The sequence below is a fragment of the Panicum virgatum genome, chromosome 1K, assembly GCF_016808335.1.
Source record: "Panicum virgatum strain AP13 chromosome 1K, P.virgatum_v5, whole genome shotgun sequence".
In the NCBI taxonomy this organism is placed as follows: domain Eukaryota; kingdom Viridiplantae; phylum Streptophyta; class Magnoliopsida; order Poales; family Poaceae; genus Panicum; species Panicum virgatum.
This window is the reverse complement of record NC_053136.1, coordinates 4,095,255-4,110,399: the sequence shown is the minus strand read 5'-3', so window position 1 is coordinate 4,110,399 and position 15,145 is coordinate 4,095,255. Positions and strand designations below refer to the sequence as shown.

General features: G+C 47.6%; 1 protein-coding gene across 1 annotated transcript; it reads left to right on the top strand.

Moving 5' to 3' along the window:
• The first annotated feature begins 638 nt into the window (after window positions 1-638).
• Window positions 639-3,056, top strand: LOC120651590 (polyubiquitin-like). The gene is made up of 2 exons (XM_039929177.1): window positions 639-825; window positions 1,897-3,056. Exon 2 carries the CDS (start codon window positions 1,897-1,899, stop codon window positions 2,812-2,814), a length of 918 nt encoding a protein of 305 aa, XP_039785111.1. The 5' UTR covers window positions 639-825; the 3' UTR covers window positions 2,815-3,056.
• The last annotated feature ends 12,089 nt before the right edge of the window (window positions 3,057-15,145 follow it).

Below are 15,145 nucleotides of genomic sequence, written 5' to 3'. Positions count from 1 at the left end.
ATTAATCAATAATTTTCACTTAAATCGAGTGCAAATTGGGCGGTTCTCACATGTGTAACTTTTTGAGACGAATCTAATGTGCCAAGTTCGACCATAATTGGCTACAGTGATGCCTGTCCCTAATCATCCTCCAATCATGTGGTCAAATATCTTATTAGTTATAGTACCATAATTGTGGAGGTTGTTTTATAATTAAACTTCATTTAATATCTCTAATTAGTGGTCAAAGATTCATCCCTAACCAAATAAGGCCAGAGATTCTTGGGCAAAAGTCATACGCCTAGCTAAAGTAGAACCCACGGAAAAGTAAATATCTTGATGAATTTGTGTTATTCTTGAAAACATAAAAATGAATCCACCCATAAGAAATTGTCCAAGTACCTTGGGTGGCGGTGGCTCTGCCAAAAAGAAAACAAAAAAAAACAGTCTCTGAAAAAAAAGAAAACAAAAAAAATACGGGACTCTCCTCTCGGTGAGAAAAATCTGGTGGTGGGCCATGCATGTCGGCGACGTGCGAGGTCGAGGAGGAGCGCATTAACGGCGTCGACAAGTCTAACGGGCTAACGGCCACCAACCAGCGAACCCCCAGTCCGTTCGCGTCGGACCCGCCCGGAAATTGCCGTGCGCTCCTCTCACACGGAACGGAACCGTCACGGCACGGGATTCCTTCCCCACCTCTCGCCCCTCTCCTTCCCCCGCCGCCATAAATAGTCGCCTCCCTCCTCGCCTCTTCCCCCAATCTCTCATCTCGTCTCCTGCCGTTCGCAGTCAGAGCGCGCCGCCCCCTCTCGCGTGCCTCGGCGATCCCTCCACCCCGCTTCCAAGGTACGGCGACCCTCCTCCTCCCCCCTCGCTCGTCTAGATCGATCGGCTCTGTAGCTCCTCGCTCTGATTGGTTGGATCGGTGGTTAGGACTCATGCGATTTTGTAGTGTTGATGGCAGCGAGGTGGAATTTTTGTGTAGATCTGATAGGTTCTGCTGCTATGCCTGCGGCGCTCGTGCGATTTAGGTGGAATTGTGGGGGTGTTCCCATGCTGTTCGTGGATGATACCGTTCTCATGATTTTCCGGGTAGTACTTCGTAGATGAGACCGTTCTCATGATCTTCCGGGTTGTTTGCCTAGGGTTAGCTAGACCTACTCCTGCTTTTCTTCGTTTCTGATGATGATGCGGTTAACCAGCTTTTCTCGCTTTTGTACGTGTTACCGAATGTGTGCATCTATAATATGGTTCCATGGTGTTAGCTCGGTCTATGAGCTTGGTTTCGATCGATTTTGGTAGCATGCGTTTTTTGGTCTGATTCAGCTGTTGCTATGAGTAGAATAACATATACATATCTTTGTGGGTTACTAAAATTGGATCTGCCTGTGTGACGTGTTCAAAATTAAGGTGATGCATGAATATATGCTTAGTTGCAGATATATGCTGCTGTTTTTCTGTAGATCAGAGCAGATTAGAATAAGTCTTGTCAGCTATCTTCTTGTGTTATTAAAATTGAATCTGCTTGTCTCACAAATGTGTTCACGTTTAAGATGATGGATGTATATATATGCTTAGTTCTAGATATGCTGCTGTTTCTCTATGACATGGTAGCTAGATATGCATGCTTATAAAGGATGAAGATAAATTCTGCTATGCATGCTCATAAAGTTTGAATATAAATTCTGTTACATACTGTACGATGGGTTTTTTGAAGTACCTGATGATCATGCATGCTCCTGTACTTGTTTTGATATAGTTGGATGATAACTTGCTGCTGCTGTTTGTTGGTTTTATAGAACCCATGTATTGTACAAGCATGACCTATTAGTATGTTCCATGTTATTGCTATTTGTTTGAGAAGTCTGTTAGTTTACTGCTAGATACTTACCCTGCTGTTTGGTTATTCTTCTGCAGATGCAGATCTTTGTTAAGACCTTGACTGGGAAGACCATCACCCTCGAGGTGGAGTCTTCTGACACCATTGACAATGTCAAGGCCAAGATCCAGGACAAGGAGGGCATCCCCCCGGACCAGCAGCGTCTCATCTTCGCTGGAAAACAGCTCGAGGACGGGCGCACGCTTGCTGACTACAACATCCAGAAGGAGAGCACCCTCCACCTGGTGCTCCGCCTAAGGGGAGGCATGCAGATCTTCGTGAAGACCTTGACTGGCAAGACTATCACCCTTGAGGTGGAGTCTTCCGACACCATCGACAATGTCAAGGCAAAGATCCAGGACAAGGAAGGCATCCCCCCGGACCAGCAGAGGCTCATCTTCGCCGGCAAGCAGCTCGAGGACGGGCGCACACTTGCTGACTACAACATCCAGAAGGAGAGCACCCTCCACCTGGTGCTCCGCCTGAGAGGAGGCATGCAGATCTTCGTGAAGACCTTGACTGGGAAGACAATCACTCTGGAGGTTGAGAGCTCCGACACCATCGACAACGTCAAGGCCAAGATCCAGGACAAGGAGGGCATCCCCCCGGACCAGCAGCGTCTCATCTTTGCCGGCAAGCAGCTCGAGAACGGGCGCACACTTGCTGACTACAACATCCAGAAGGAGAGCACCCTCCACCTGGTGCTCCGCCTGAGGGGAGGCATGCAGATCTTCGTGAAGACCTTGACTGGGAAGACAATCACCCTTGAGGTGGAGTCTTCGGACACCATCGACAACGTCAAGGCCAAGATCCAGGACAAGGAGGGCATCCCCCCGGACCAGCAGCGTCTGATCTTTGCCGGCAAGCAGCTGGAGGATGGCCGCACCCTTGCTGACTACAATATCCAGAAGGAGTCCACCCTCCACCTGGTGCTTCATCTCCGTGGTGGCCAGTAAGCCATCGGTTGGTTGTTGAAGCTGCTGCTGTTCCTGGAAGCAGGTCGCTGCTGTGAAGGGTGTCGTCTTTGAAGTGTCTGTGGTGTTTGTGTCGAAATTGTATCTGGTTTCATGAACTGGATTGGGTCTGTGTTTACCCAAAACAGTTGCACTGCAGCAGTATGGGGCATATGCATGAATAAGTTATGTTTGAACTTAAATCTGTGCTTGATTTGGTATGCATTTCTTCTGATTATTTATTATGCCCGCTCTATCCTATAGCACCTGAGATCAAATTCTTTTTGAGTTCTTTCTGGCTTGTGATGGTGTTTGTGGTTCCTCCAGCTTCTAGCTGGCAACCGTTTCTACTCAAAACCCATCTTTGGGTTTTGAAATTCAGACTGGATGAGTTTTTGTTTGAAACTTGAAATTCATCTTTGGGTTTATGTTGTGCCAAATTCAAGCCTCCGGTTGAATGTTTGCAGGGCTAGAATATTCGGAGCGTCACAACGCTCCGGATGTGGCTTACCATGTTTGGGTCTGTGATGTACAGAACCTAATTTTCGATTTGTAAGGGTTCTCAGATTCATCGATCCATGTCATACTTTGAACTTCGAACTAGTTGGATATCACATATTTTATTTTCTAGGGATGAGATCATATGCACTCTGTTTTCTTTACTCGGTTTTCTGGAGAAAAAGATCACTCCGTTTTCTGGAGACAGGATCATATATGCTCTGTTTTCTGGAGACAGGATCATCTATGCTCTGTTTTCTGGAGACAAGATCATATATACTCTATTTTCTAGACAAGGTTGACTTGCTTTTCTATGGTATATAGTTTTGTGCTTTTGTATGTGTTTGAGTTTACTGCTTCACCATTGCAACAACTGAAGGGAATCAAGTTTTTTTTTTAACTCACGAGAAAGGAAGATAGTGGTTTTGAAATTTTTGACACCGATAAACCTATCTAAAGATTGCGTTGACTCATCAGAGTGCACAGAGCAGCTACTAATCGACATGCACATTTTTTGCCAATCTTGGAAAAAGGTTTGGTTCGAGAAATCAAATCATATTTTTTTTAGACAAACCCGAGAGCTTCATTACTCAAAAATAACAGGATTACAATCAGCACTCTCGCCAAACATTACGGAAAAGGAGTGTAACCACTGGTGGAGCTTGACCTCTAATTTCAGAAGAATGAGGGGGACACACTTTTGCTACAGTAATGAACAGTAGCCATTTTACTATTCACACAGTGGAGATTTTCATTGGCCGGGGGGCATGGCCCCCCTTGGCCCAATGAAGCTCCGCCATTGTGTAACCAAACCTCAACCGGGTTAGATAATGAGGCCAAGCCAAAATTCTGATTACATGAGCTCATATGATCAGCTCAAAAACTTACTACATGAATCTGATTACAACCCAAAGTTGCCACAATTGGACTTCTCAACTTAGTTTGTTTTAGAATTGGACGGCCAAATTCTTAGACACAAGTTATTCTCTTGTCACACCCGGTTTTAAGAACAAAACCGAATGCATATCCATATGTATGCCAGGATCAAGTTTCATATATATAGAGACATTATAAGTGAATAATCAGTAACAGTATCACGAAAAGGAGAAAAACAATAACTAAAAGACTATCAGAGTTATACAGCTTATCCTGGAAACGAAGGCTTCAAACTTCACAGGCAATCGACTGGGGTTGCGTACGCCTAGAACTCAGCAACATCTTCAACAGAGTTCACCACAACATTCTCCTTCTGAGCAGCAGTAAGTAAGGGTGAGTACACTTATGGTTGGTACTCAGCAAGGCCACAACAAATAACCAGAATATGATTTGAGCTCATCTTTAAGTTAAATTAATCATGTGAGAGTCCAAACCGCTCATGACCGTGAGCACGGCTGATATATCAGTTTTACACTCTGCAGAGATTGTACACTTTCACCACAATTCGCGTAAAAGTTCCGAAGAACTTTGAACCCAACCACGCAATGTGCTAGCTAGGCACAGCATCACACTTCCGAGGTGTGATTGCATAGGGACGCTACGAGGCCTTTACAAAGATTCCCTAACCCGTGACAATCCGCTAAGGTTTCAAGCCAAAGTGGTCATAACACTGTCCTAATGAGGTGGTACATTGCCAAAGGACCATTAAACAATACCAATTGCCCCAAGAGGACCGAGCTATACCCCATCGATGCATCCCCTCTTGCCCTTTCGGTAAGACTGTCACAAGCTAGAGTCTCTAATTAATCAGCCAAGACCAGAGCCATGTAGTATTGTGGTTATACGGTTTTCTTGGGTGGTTCTTCATGTTCCAATTAAATCAATATAATACTCTTGTAAATAAGCATAGACAGAAAGATGGTTAGGGTCACTTGCCTTTCTCCAACGAAAAGCTACTCTTACTGCTCTTCCGCTCTGGCTCACTTGGAAATCTTGATTCTTCAATCTTCGAACAGCGATCCTTCTACTCGAAGCGATCCTTCTACTCGAAGCAATCATCGAGCAAACATACAAAGCAACAAACAAAAAACACTAAGAACAGTACACCAATCATATAAAAGCATTAAAAGGTTGTACTAAAGGATCGGGCTGGCTGCTACGGTTACGAGAGCGCAAAAAACGCGGAAAATAGAACTAAAACGACAATTCTATAGACTAAACGGTGCTTCAGGGATCTAGTCGCGATTAACTAAAGGGTTAAGGTCTAACAGAAAAGATTTATGAGACACAACAAAGTGTGGTCACAGAGGATAACAAGGTGATAAAGCTATTGCACACGTCACAAGGATCACGTGAGCGTAAGAATTGATGAAAACGGAACTAAAACAGAGAAGTTATAGCCAAAACATGGTTCTAGGGGCTTAATTGTAAAAGTTTTGGGAAGAACATGGGCTCTGGGTGAAGAAACGAAGGGCTAAAACGTAATTAAACCCTAAACTTGGGGGCTAGTGTGCAAAACAGCAGCTCAGGGATGGCGGGTTCTATTTTTTAAAAAAAACAGGGGTCAAAACATAAAATAAAGGGCTGTTTTGTAAATCTTTTTGAACTAGCATGGACGGCGGGTTAATTTCCTAGAAACTTAGGGGTTTTTCTGCAAAACAGAGGGGGCCGGCTCGGGTTGACCGGTATTGACCCGATCTGGACGTATCGGGTCCGTCGGATCGTCATCCGACAGCGGAGAGGCGGGGAGGCTGGCTCGGCGCGCGGCTACCGGCTCGGCTGCGGCTCCTCACTTAGACGGGCGGCTAGCGGCTCAGCGCGTGGCTCGGGGCGGCTCTGGGCGAGGCGAGCTGCGCTGGGTGCCGGCGGTCGGCGGCGCGCGGCGGTGAGTCGCCGGAGTAGCCGATTCGGCGCTCTGGGGCTCGATTTGGCTCGGCTTTGGGTCTAGGAGCAAGAACGCGGCACGGCGAACTCGATGACAGGGTTCGCGCACGGCTCCGGCGAGCTCGCGCGGACGGAGGAGAGCGAGAGGGAGGGGAAAAAGGGGTCCGAGAGCTCCCTTGCTACCTCGCGAAACTCCGGGCGGTGAACTTGTCGAGGAGGAGCGGCGGATCGGCAGCGGCACCGACTTTTGGGCTCCAAATGGAGGCGCGCGCGGCTAGGGTTTTGCGCGAAGCGGTGCGGGTCGGGGGGGGTCCAAGACGGGTCCGGTAGCCCTTAAATAGGGGCGAGCGGGCGGCCTCGGCGTGCGGGCCACGCAAGGCTCGGACGGCGCGTGGCGTGCGGCGGCCGGACTCCTTGAGTCCGCGTCACTCACGCGAGGGAGACGACCCCGACAGGCGGGGCCCGCCTGTCGGTGGCAGAGAGAGGAAGGGGGAGGCGGAGCGAGCCGCGCGTGAGGAATGGGCCGGCAGAGCGAGTTGGGCCGGCGTGGAGAAGAAAAAGAAAGGAAGGGGAAGGGAGAGAGAGGTTTTGGGCTGGGCTGGAAAGAGAAATGAGAGGGTGAAAGGTTTTGTATTTTTTTTGGGAATTAGATCAAACGAGTTCAATTCAAATTTAAATTCAAGAGAATTTAAACTCGAGTTGAACAACAAGCAATAAAATAATGCATTGCAGCATGAATGCAAAACAAACCAAACAACCTCATTTAATTTAGAAAAACAACCAATTATATATATTCTTATACTTAAATTCCCTGTAAAGAAAATAAATGTTGGGAATTTTTTTAAAATTATAAGAAAATTATTGATTTATTTTTAATTTTAATCACATCCTGAAATCCAAAAATTTCAGGGTGTGACATCTCTCCTAGAACACTCACGGATCAAAGTTGACAGTAACATTCACTGAGATCAACGCAAAATCATTTTTTCTTCTCCCCAGTAGCATGCCCATGCTTGCTCGCCTTGAAGTTGAAGTGTTGACAAATCTGCTGACGCTTGACTTATTACTCACTACAAAAGATTTGCCCGGGGTAAAAATGAAATCTCCAAGATGCCCATGTTTGCTCCTCTTTTTGACACTGGTGGGAAAGGTGCCGCTGACATGATGCCGATCGCTGTAGCTGTGCTCGTAGGGCGTGTTTTCCCGGCGTGCCAGAAAGCATGGCCTGATGCTGTTACGAGTCTGAATTCTCTGAAACACTGATGGATCACGGGCACATGGCTTGCAGTTTGTATCTCTATCCCTATCCCGTTCGTCCCTCGTTAGTTGGTTATTACTGGCCTAGGCAGGCTGGCAATTTCTTCAGGTTGGAAGCACTAGCTAACACACGAGGACGATCAGCCGGATGATTCATCAGGATTCAGGAATAATCAGACCGTTTCTGATCCCCTGTCTCCTCTCATTCAGATTTGTTCAGTACGAAACTCTGAATACGAACTCAGAAATAAAATAGTGATCCGCGAGTGTGAGCTGTGAAGGCGGACGCTCGTGTTCATCAAAGAAACGAGAAGACACATGTAGTAGCCGAATGCAGGTGGACGCATTTCATTCCCCTGTGATCTGAACAGAAATTTAGCCTCGCGCTTGTTCGGGTAGCAAGAAGCCAAGAACAGCCAGCGGCGGCGGCGAACCGGCAAGCATGCGATGGACGGAGCGGGAGGAGTCGCGGTCGGATCCAGGAGGCGGAGAGGACGTTGGCGCATGGATGATATTGCGGTCATCCCGCATGGTGTCTGAACCGACGATTCCGCCGGCCGGAGCTCGCGCTGAGCGTCGAGCTCGCTCGGCGTTCGACGCCGAGGAGAAGCCGGGGCGCCCGCGCGGCCGCGCCTGCCTTCAGTCCGTCGAGACTGGAGAGGTCAAGTTGCTCCGGATCCGCGGCGCAGGCTCGCGCGTCAACATTCAACTCGGGATCTTGGATTCGGGCCGCCGCTTACAGCCCAGCGGATGCCGCCGGCGCCGGCGCCGGTGAACTGGCGCGGCCTCAGGGGCGGGAAGAGCAGACACGCGGGGTGGACGGTAACCCAAATACCGTCCAGGGTGGATGGTAACCCAAATACCGTCCAGGGTCGGGTTGGTTTTGACTGTCCGATCGGTATTAGACGGTCTAGATTCGTTGGACGAGATGCATATTCGGAAGGAATTTCTTGAAACCCCCCTGACGAGCCATTTTTCCTTGCAAAAAGACCCGTCCTCACTCCCCGACCCCTTCCTCTTCCCCGCGACAGCGGCCATGGCGGCAACGGAGAGCCCCCGAGGGTGAGGCCGCCTCTGCTTAAAAAATTTAGCGCCTATCCTATGGTAGCAGCCGTGCAGCGCGGAGAAGCATTCCCATGGGCAGAACCCTTGATCCTTATCTGCCCTCTGCCTCCATTGACCCCCGTTCTGAAATCAAATCTCTCCGATTAGTTGCTGGGACGTGTCCAGGAGAAAGGATCGCTCCTCCCCTTGGCATGTCGACACACTGAAGCAAGAGGTGGCTCCTTTCGAGCTATGAACTTTGAACAGCTCCCATCTTCAAGCGCGGTAGTTCATCTCCCATGTTCACTCCATGAGAATTTGGTGCTCATTCTCAATCTCAATCATCTCCAGCGAGTTCGAAAACTTTCTGGTTGGCATTCTGCACCATGTGATGTGACTCACCTCCATGTTCTAGCCAACGCTCTGTTTATCCTTTTTTTTTTCTTGAAACAAACGCTTGGTTATCCTAATTGTTGTTGTTTTTCACCTCCAGGTTGCAGACTATCTTCAAGTGTAAAGTATCATATCACAAATTCTTCGTGTTGCAGTGGTGATGACTAGATGATCCATGACCTGCACGTGCATGGCAGATACGCCTTGTTTGTTTTTTTTCGTCTTCGTCTTCTGCCATGGAGCGATGCAGTGATGATACTGGGCTTCATATCATCTCTGTAGGCTATGGATAGGTAGATCGGTGGATGCTACTGCTCTTAAGATCTTTGCCCAAGATCCAACTGTGCCGGAACTACCAAATTAAAACTCTAATTAAGCATAATGGACGTCATTTGAATACATCGAGCGCATTAACTTAACGGCTTAATTTGGCGATCCTTTCTCAACCCACGTCCCGATCGAAATAACACCGATAGTCTCACGCGAAGGTGAGCGCAGATGGTACACGCATGACAAACATTTGAAAAATACATCCATATACATAAGATTCTACCTTAAGTTTTACAAACCAAATTTGAATACATATATAGTTATAAAACTTTACAAAACCGGAATTAAGGTTCGAATAGAGTGAGGGCCTACAACTACTAAAAGTGTACCCTAGGGAGATCCCAAGCTAAACATCTGGTTCCACAACCTCTCATCCCTCTGCATCCCGGCGGATGAACTTAGCACAGCAGGGACAAAAGTCTACGTCTGCGTGTCCTGCAGTAATGTTTCCACAAAATCCCTGAGCAACTAATACTCAGCAAGACTTACCCGACTAGTGGGTATAACTTAGCCCACATATCTAGACATGCAAAGCTTTTGGCTGGTGGTTAGTTTTGCGGAAAAAGCGACTAAAGTGAATTCTTATTACCATATTTTAGCTCATGATTCTATATATCTTGACCACCATCTAAATTTGGCATATCTAGAGCAAACATGGTAAAGCATATAATAACATTCCAAGTGAATATAACCATATGCCATACATACTCCTACTCGATGCTACGCTGTGACGCAGTGATCAAAGTGCCCATGTCCGAGAGCGACTGACGGCGAATCGGTTCGTTTTAACCTTGCAAGGTGGATCCAACCAACACGGCATGCAAAAGCCCCGTCGGACCCCACGCACCAACCCTTCCCCTCCCCGCCTCGAACTACAGAACCGCCCCACCTACATATAGTCAGCCGAGCTCAACGAGAGACCACCAAAAGTAAACAAATGCATCCCGTTTCTGTACTCGACTCGCCCTAAGGGGTGGTGATGAAGTTCTGTACTTTCGAAGCGAGCCAGTACTAGGCTTACCGGTTTCGACTACCTCCTACTCCCCGCATGCGGTTAGTACAGTTCAAACATGATCAGTAGTGCCGACAACGGCTCGGTCCTTAACCGACACAGGCGGAACTACACCTCTTCCGCCCGGTCTCAGATTCTATTCATTCTTTCATTCCAAGACTTTCATCCCAAGATGAATAACTCATATATGGAAACATAAAATTATCCTATATCTCGCGAGTAACCAAAAATTACTCTACTTCTACCGAACCCTATCTAGCATAGCATTTCTATCGTCCTATACATACTAGTATAACTCAAGGAAATCTAGGGTTCATGCAACTAGGGTTTCAAACAACTCCTAAACGTAATGCACAAGTAATAAATACATAGATATGTGTCATAATTTAAATTAATAGTATGTGCACCGGGGCTTGCCTTCGGGCTGTTGCTCAGAGCTAGGGTTAGACGGGCCTTGGGCCGGGTTCTCACGCCTCTCCTCCTGGGCTTGCTCCGGATGCTCCTGCGGTGCCGCTATCACCTCATACACGACGTCCTCAACGGCGGATGCTACACGAATGCATATGAAATAATTGAGTGCAGCTCAATGATGTAACTACTATACTTCAAACTGGACTGCCCTGCGGACTGTCCGCGCCCAAGTGGCGGACCGTCAGCAGTACAACTCTGCCGACCCACCAGAACCAACTACCTCTCTGGACAAGTTTCAATCTATACGGCGGACCGTCCGCTCCAACATAGCGGACTGTCCGTAGTTTAACTCTGCAATACTACCAGAGGCAACGACGCCTCTGGACAAAATTTTAATCTCTACTACGGACCGCCCGGCCCTCCTTGGCGGACCGTCCGCAGTTCACTCTGCCAATTCCACCAGAGACGATAACGTCTCTGGACAAAATTCTAGACTATACGGCGGACTGTCCGCTCTCCAATAGCAGACCGTTCGCAGTTCAACCCTGCGAACCCCACTAGAGACAACATCGTCTCTGGATAAATTTTGATCTCTACGGCGGACTGTTCGCTCTCCAATAGCGGACCATCCGCAGTTCAATCCTACGAAAACACCAAAGACAACATCATCTCTGAACAACTTCTAACCTGACCGGCGGACTGTCCGGCCCTCCTAGGCAGACCGTCCGCGACTCACTTTTGCAGACCACCCGACAGGCGGCAGTAAGCACGGCGGCGGCGGCGGCGGCGACGGCGGTTCACCGGCGCCGGCGGCGCACAACGGGAGGGGGAAAGAGGCCAGGGGGCACAAGTTACTCACAACGAATCCATTCCCGCGGTCGGTTCGGGCGGGGGATGACGGGAGAAGCGGATCGACGGTGGAGCAAAGCTTCAAGTGCCTCCAATGGTGACCGGCGGTGGTTGGGCGATTCCGGCCGGGGAGAAGCCGGGCTAGGGGTTGAGGAAGGTGGAGGAGGTGCCGGGGAAGGTTCTCGCACGAGGAATCGAAGTATGGTGGCTGGAGGAGGGAGATCGATGGAAGGGGGCGACGGCGGCGCGAGCGAATGAGCTGCGCTCGTCTCTGGTCGGGGTGGGAATGAGGAAGGAGGAGATGATCACCAGGTCCACATCCAGCTAAATATCTGGGCGTTACTCTGGCGGACCATCCGCCGATCCCTAGCGGACCGTTCGCGGTTTTCCTGGGTGTTACAATCCTGCCCCCTTAAAGAAATCTCGTCCCGAGATTTAGAGTGAAGTTACTAATTGAAACAGAAGCGAAAGGTTAGGTACCTCGATAAGTTTGTAGCAACTCCGGACACTTGGATTGAACAAATTCTCCCGTTTCCCAAGTGGCTTCCCGCTCGGAGTGATTGCTCCATTGCACTTTATAGAAATCACTGGTTTAATTCCGAGTGACCCTGGTCTTGTGGTCAACAATTCTGATTGGATACTCCGGATAGACAAGATCGGGCTCCAGTTGCAACTTTTCTATGTAAATCACCTTTTCTGGAACACGGAGGCATTTCCGGAGCTGAGAGACATGAAAAATATTATGAACCGCGAATAATTGGGCAGGAAGTTCCAGGCGATATGCTACCGGCCCGCACCGCTCAATGATAGGAAAAGGCCCAACATAGCGAGGGGCGAGCTTTCCCTTCACTCCGAAGTGCTGGACTCCTTTCATTGGAGATACCCGCAAGTAGACATGATCTCCCACTTGAAATAAGACGGATTGACGTTTCTTGTCTGCATAACTTTTCTGTCGAGACTGTGCTATTTTCACATTCTTCTGTATGAACCAGACTTGTTCTTCTGCCTCACTGACCATTTCAGGGCCGAATACATTCCTTTCCCCGGCTTCTGACCAATTCACTGGAGTTCTACACCTTCGCCCATATAGTGCCTCAAACGGGGCCATTCTGATGCTTTCTTGATAACTGTTATTGTAAGAAAATTCTGCCAGAGGTAGGCACTCATCCCATTTCTTGCTGTAAGAGAGTACATAGGCTCTAAGCATATCCTCCATAATTTGATAGATTCGCTCAGTTTGACCATTGGTCTGAGGATGATATGCGGAGCTGCGAATAAGCTGAGTACCCAGAGATGCATGCAACTGTTCCCAGAAACGTGCAACAAACTATGAGCCTCTATCTGATATGATTGTCTTGGGTACACCATGAAGACTTACAATCCGAGCCATATATATCTCAGCATATTGGTGAGATGAATAACGGGTCTTCACTGGAAGAAAATGAGCGGATTTGGTGAGGCGGTCAACGATAACCCAAATAGAGTCATATCCCTTTGTCGTGGGAGGCAAACCAACAATGAAGTCCATACTATACCAGCAGGTCTGAGATGACTTGCTTTGACTCTTCAACAGATATCGCACTCGGACACATATTTGGCGACCTCACGTTTCATCCTAGTCCACCAGAACCGCTGCATGAGATCTTGATACATTTTGGTACTGCCCGGGTGAATGGAATAGCTAGAAAGGTGAGCCTCATCAAGAATTTGTTTCCGGAGTTCTAAATCCTTAGGTACCACCACCCGGTTCTTAAACCATAAAACACCCTCGCCATCTAAATGGAAGCGTGCCACTCGAGGGTCATTTTCTCTGAGTCTTTGCCTAATCTTTTCCATGCCAATATTGTTTTTCTGAGCCGCAATAACTTGATCTCGGAGGGTTGGAGTTAGAACAATGTTAGCAAGAGTACCCTCAGCTACAATAGCCAAATTCATCTTCTCCTTTTCTTGACACAAAGTTTCATGCAAAACTGTAGCTGAGACGCAGTTGCAACTTGTCTTGCGACTCAATGCATCAGCAACAACATTTGCCTTGCCTGGGTGGTAATGAATCTCCAGGTCATAATCCTTAATTAACTCTAACCACCGTCTCTGGCGCAAATTCAGCTCGCTTTGGGTGAAAATATATTTGAGACTCTTGTGGTTTGAATATATATGAATCGGATTACCCAGAAGATAATGTCGCCAGATTTTTAACGCATGGACCACTGCTGCTAGCTCTAAGTCATGAGTAGCATAATTCTCCTCATGCTGCCTGAGAGCTCTGGAAGTATAAGCAATCACCCGCTGATTTTGTATAAGGACGCAGCCGAGGCCCGTACCTAATGCATTACACAAAAATGTCAAGGCCAGAGCAATATCAGGCTAAGCCAAAGGCAGAAATGGGAATGTGGCCAAGACTCGTACCTGATGCATCACAGTAAACATCAAAAGGCCGAGTAACGTCCGGCTGAGCCAAGACAGGGGCCGACGTCAATAACTTTCTCAAGGTCAGGAAAGCATGTTCACATTTGTCATCCCAAACAAACTTCACCCCTTTCTTAAGCAATTCGGTCATGGGCCTAGCAATTTTGGAGAAGTCCGGTACAAACCGGCGATAATATCCTGCTAGCCCAAGAAAACTTCGAATTTCTGGAACTGTCTCAGGGGTCTTCCAATCTAGCACATCTCGGATTTTGCTGGGGTCGACAGAAATACCATCCTCCGAGATGACATGGCCTAGAAATTGCACCTCTTTGAGCCAAAATTCACACTTGCTGAATTTGGCGTATAACTTGTGCTCCCTAAGACGCTGAAGGACAATGCGAAGATGCTCTGCATGCTCTTCTTCATTCTTGGAAAATATAAGAATGTCGTCGATGAAAACCACGACAAATTTATCCATCTCGGGCATAAATACTGAGTTCATGAGATACATGAAATGTGCCGGAGCTTTTGTTAACCCGAAGGATATCACCAGATATTCATAAAGTCCATATCTGGTAGAGAAAGCCGTCTTAGGAATATCTTCGGCTCGGATTTTGATCTCGTGATAACCCGAGCGGAGATCAATCTTGAAAAATACTTTGGCCCCGAATAGCTGATCAAACAAAATATCAATCCGGAGAAGTGGATATTTATTCTTGATTGCGACGGCATTCAGAAGTCTATAGTCAACACACAATCTGAGGCTTTGATCCTTCTTTTTAACGAAAAGTGCTGGACAGCCCCAGGGCGAAGTGCTAGGATGAATATAGCCTTTGTCGAGCAGCTCTTGCAATTGCTTCTTTAATTCCACTAGTTCATTGGGTGGCATCCGATAAGGTCTTCGGGAAATTGGTGTCGTTCCCGGTTGCAATTCAATTGCAAATTCAACATTGCGATCCGGTGGCATCCCGGGTAAATCCTCCGGAAAAACATCCGAGTACTCACACACCACTGATATGTCAGCCAAAGTCTTGCCCTCGGTGTGACTCACAGTTGGAGTAATTAACTCATGGTCCCTTAGAGATAGGGTCATAGAACCATGGAGATGAGAATTTATATGCACAGAATATGACAAAGTGTCTAGAAGGATCCCATGAAAATTCATCCAATTCATACCAAGGATAATATCCACCTTCTGTGTTGGTAACACAATTAAATGAGTGACAAATTTTTTCCTTGAAGCCGTAAAGGCACTTGCTTGACCGTTTGGTTGGTTAGTAATTGCCCTCCAGGTGAATGAGTACTATAAGGAAC

Excerpts from the sequence above, each read along its gene's own strand:
- LOC120651590 (XM_039929177.1), top strand. The coding sequence starts at position 1,897 with ATGCAGATCTTTGTTAAGACCTTGACTGGGAAGACCATCACCCTCGAG.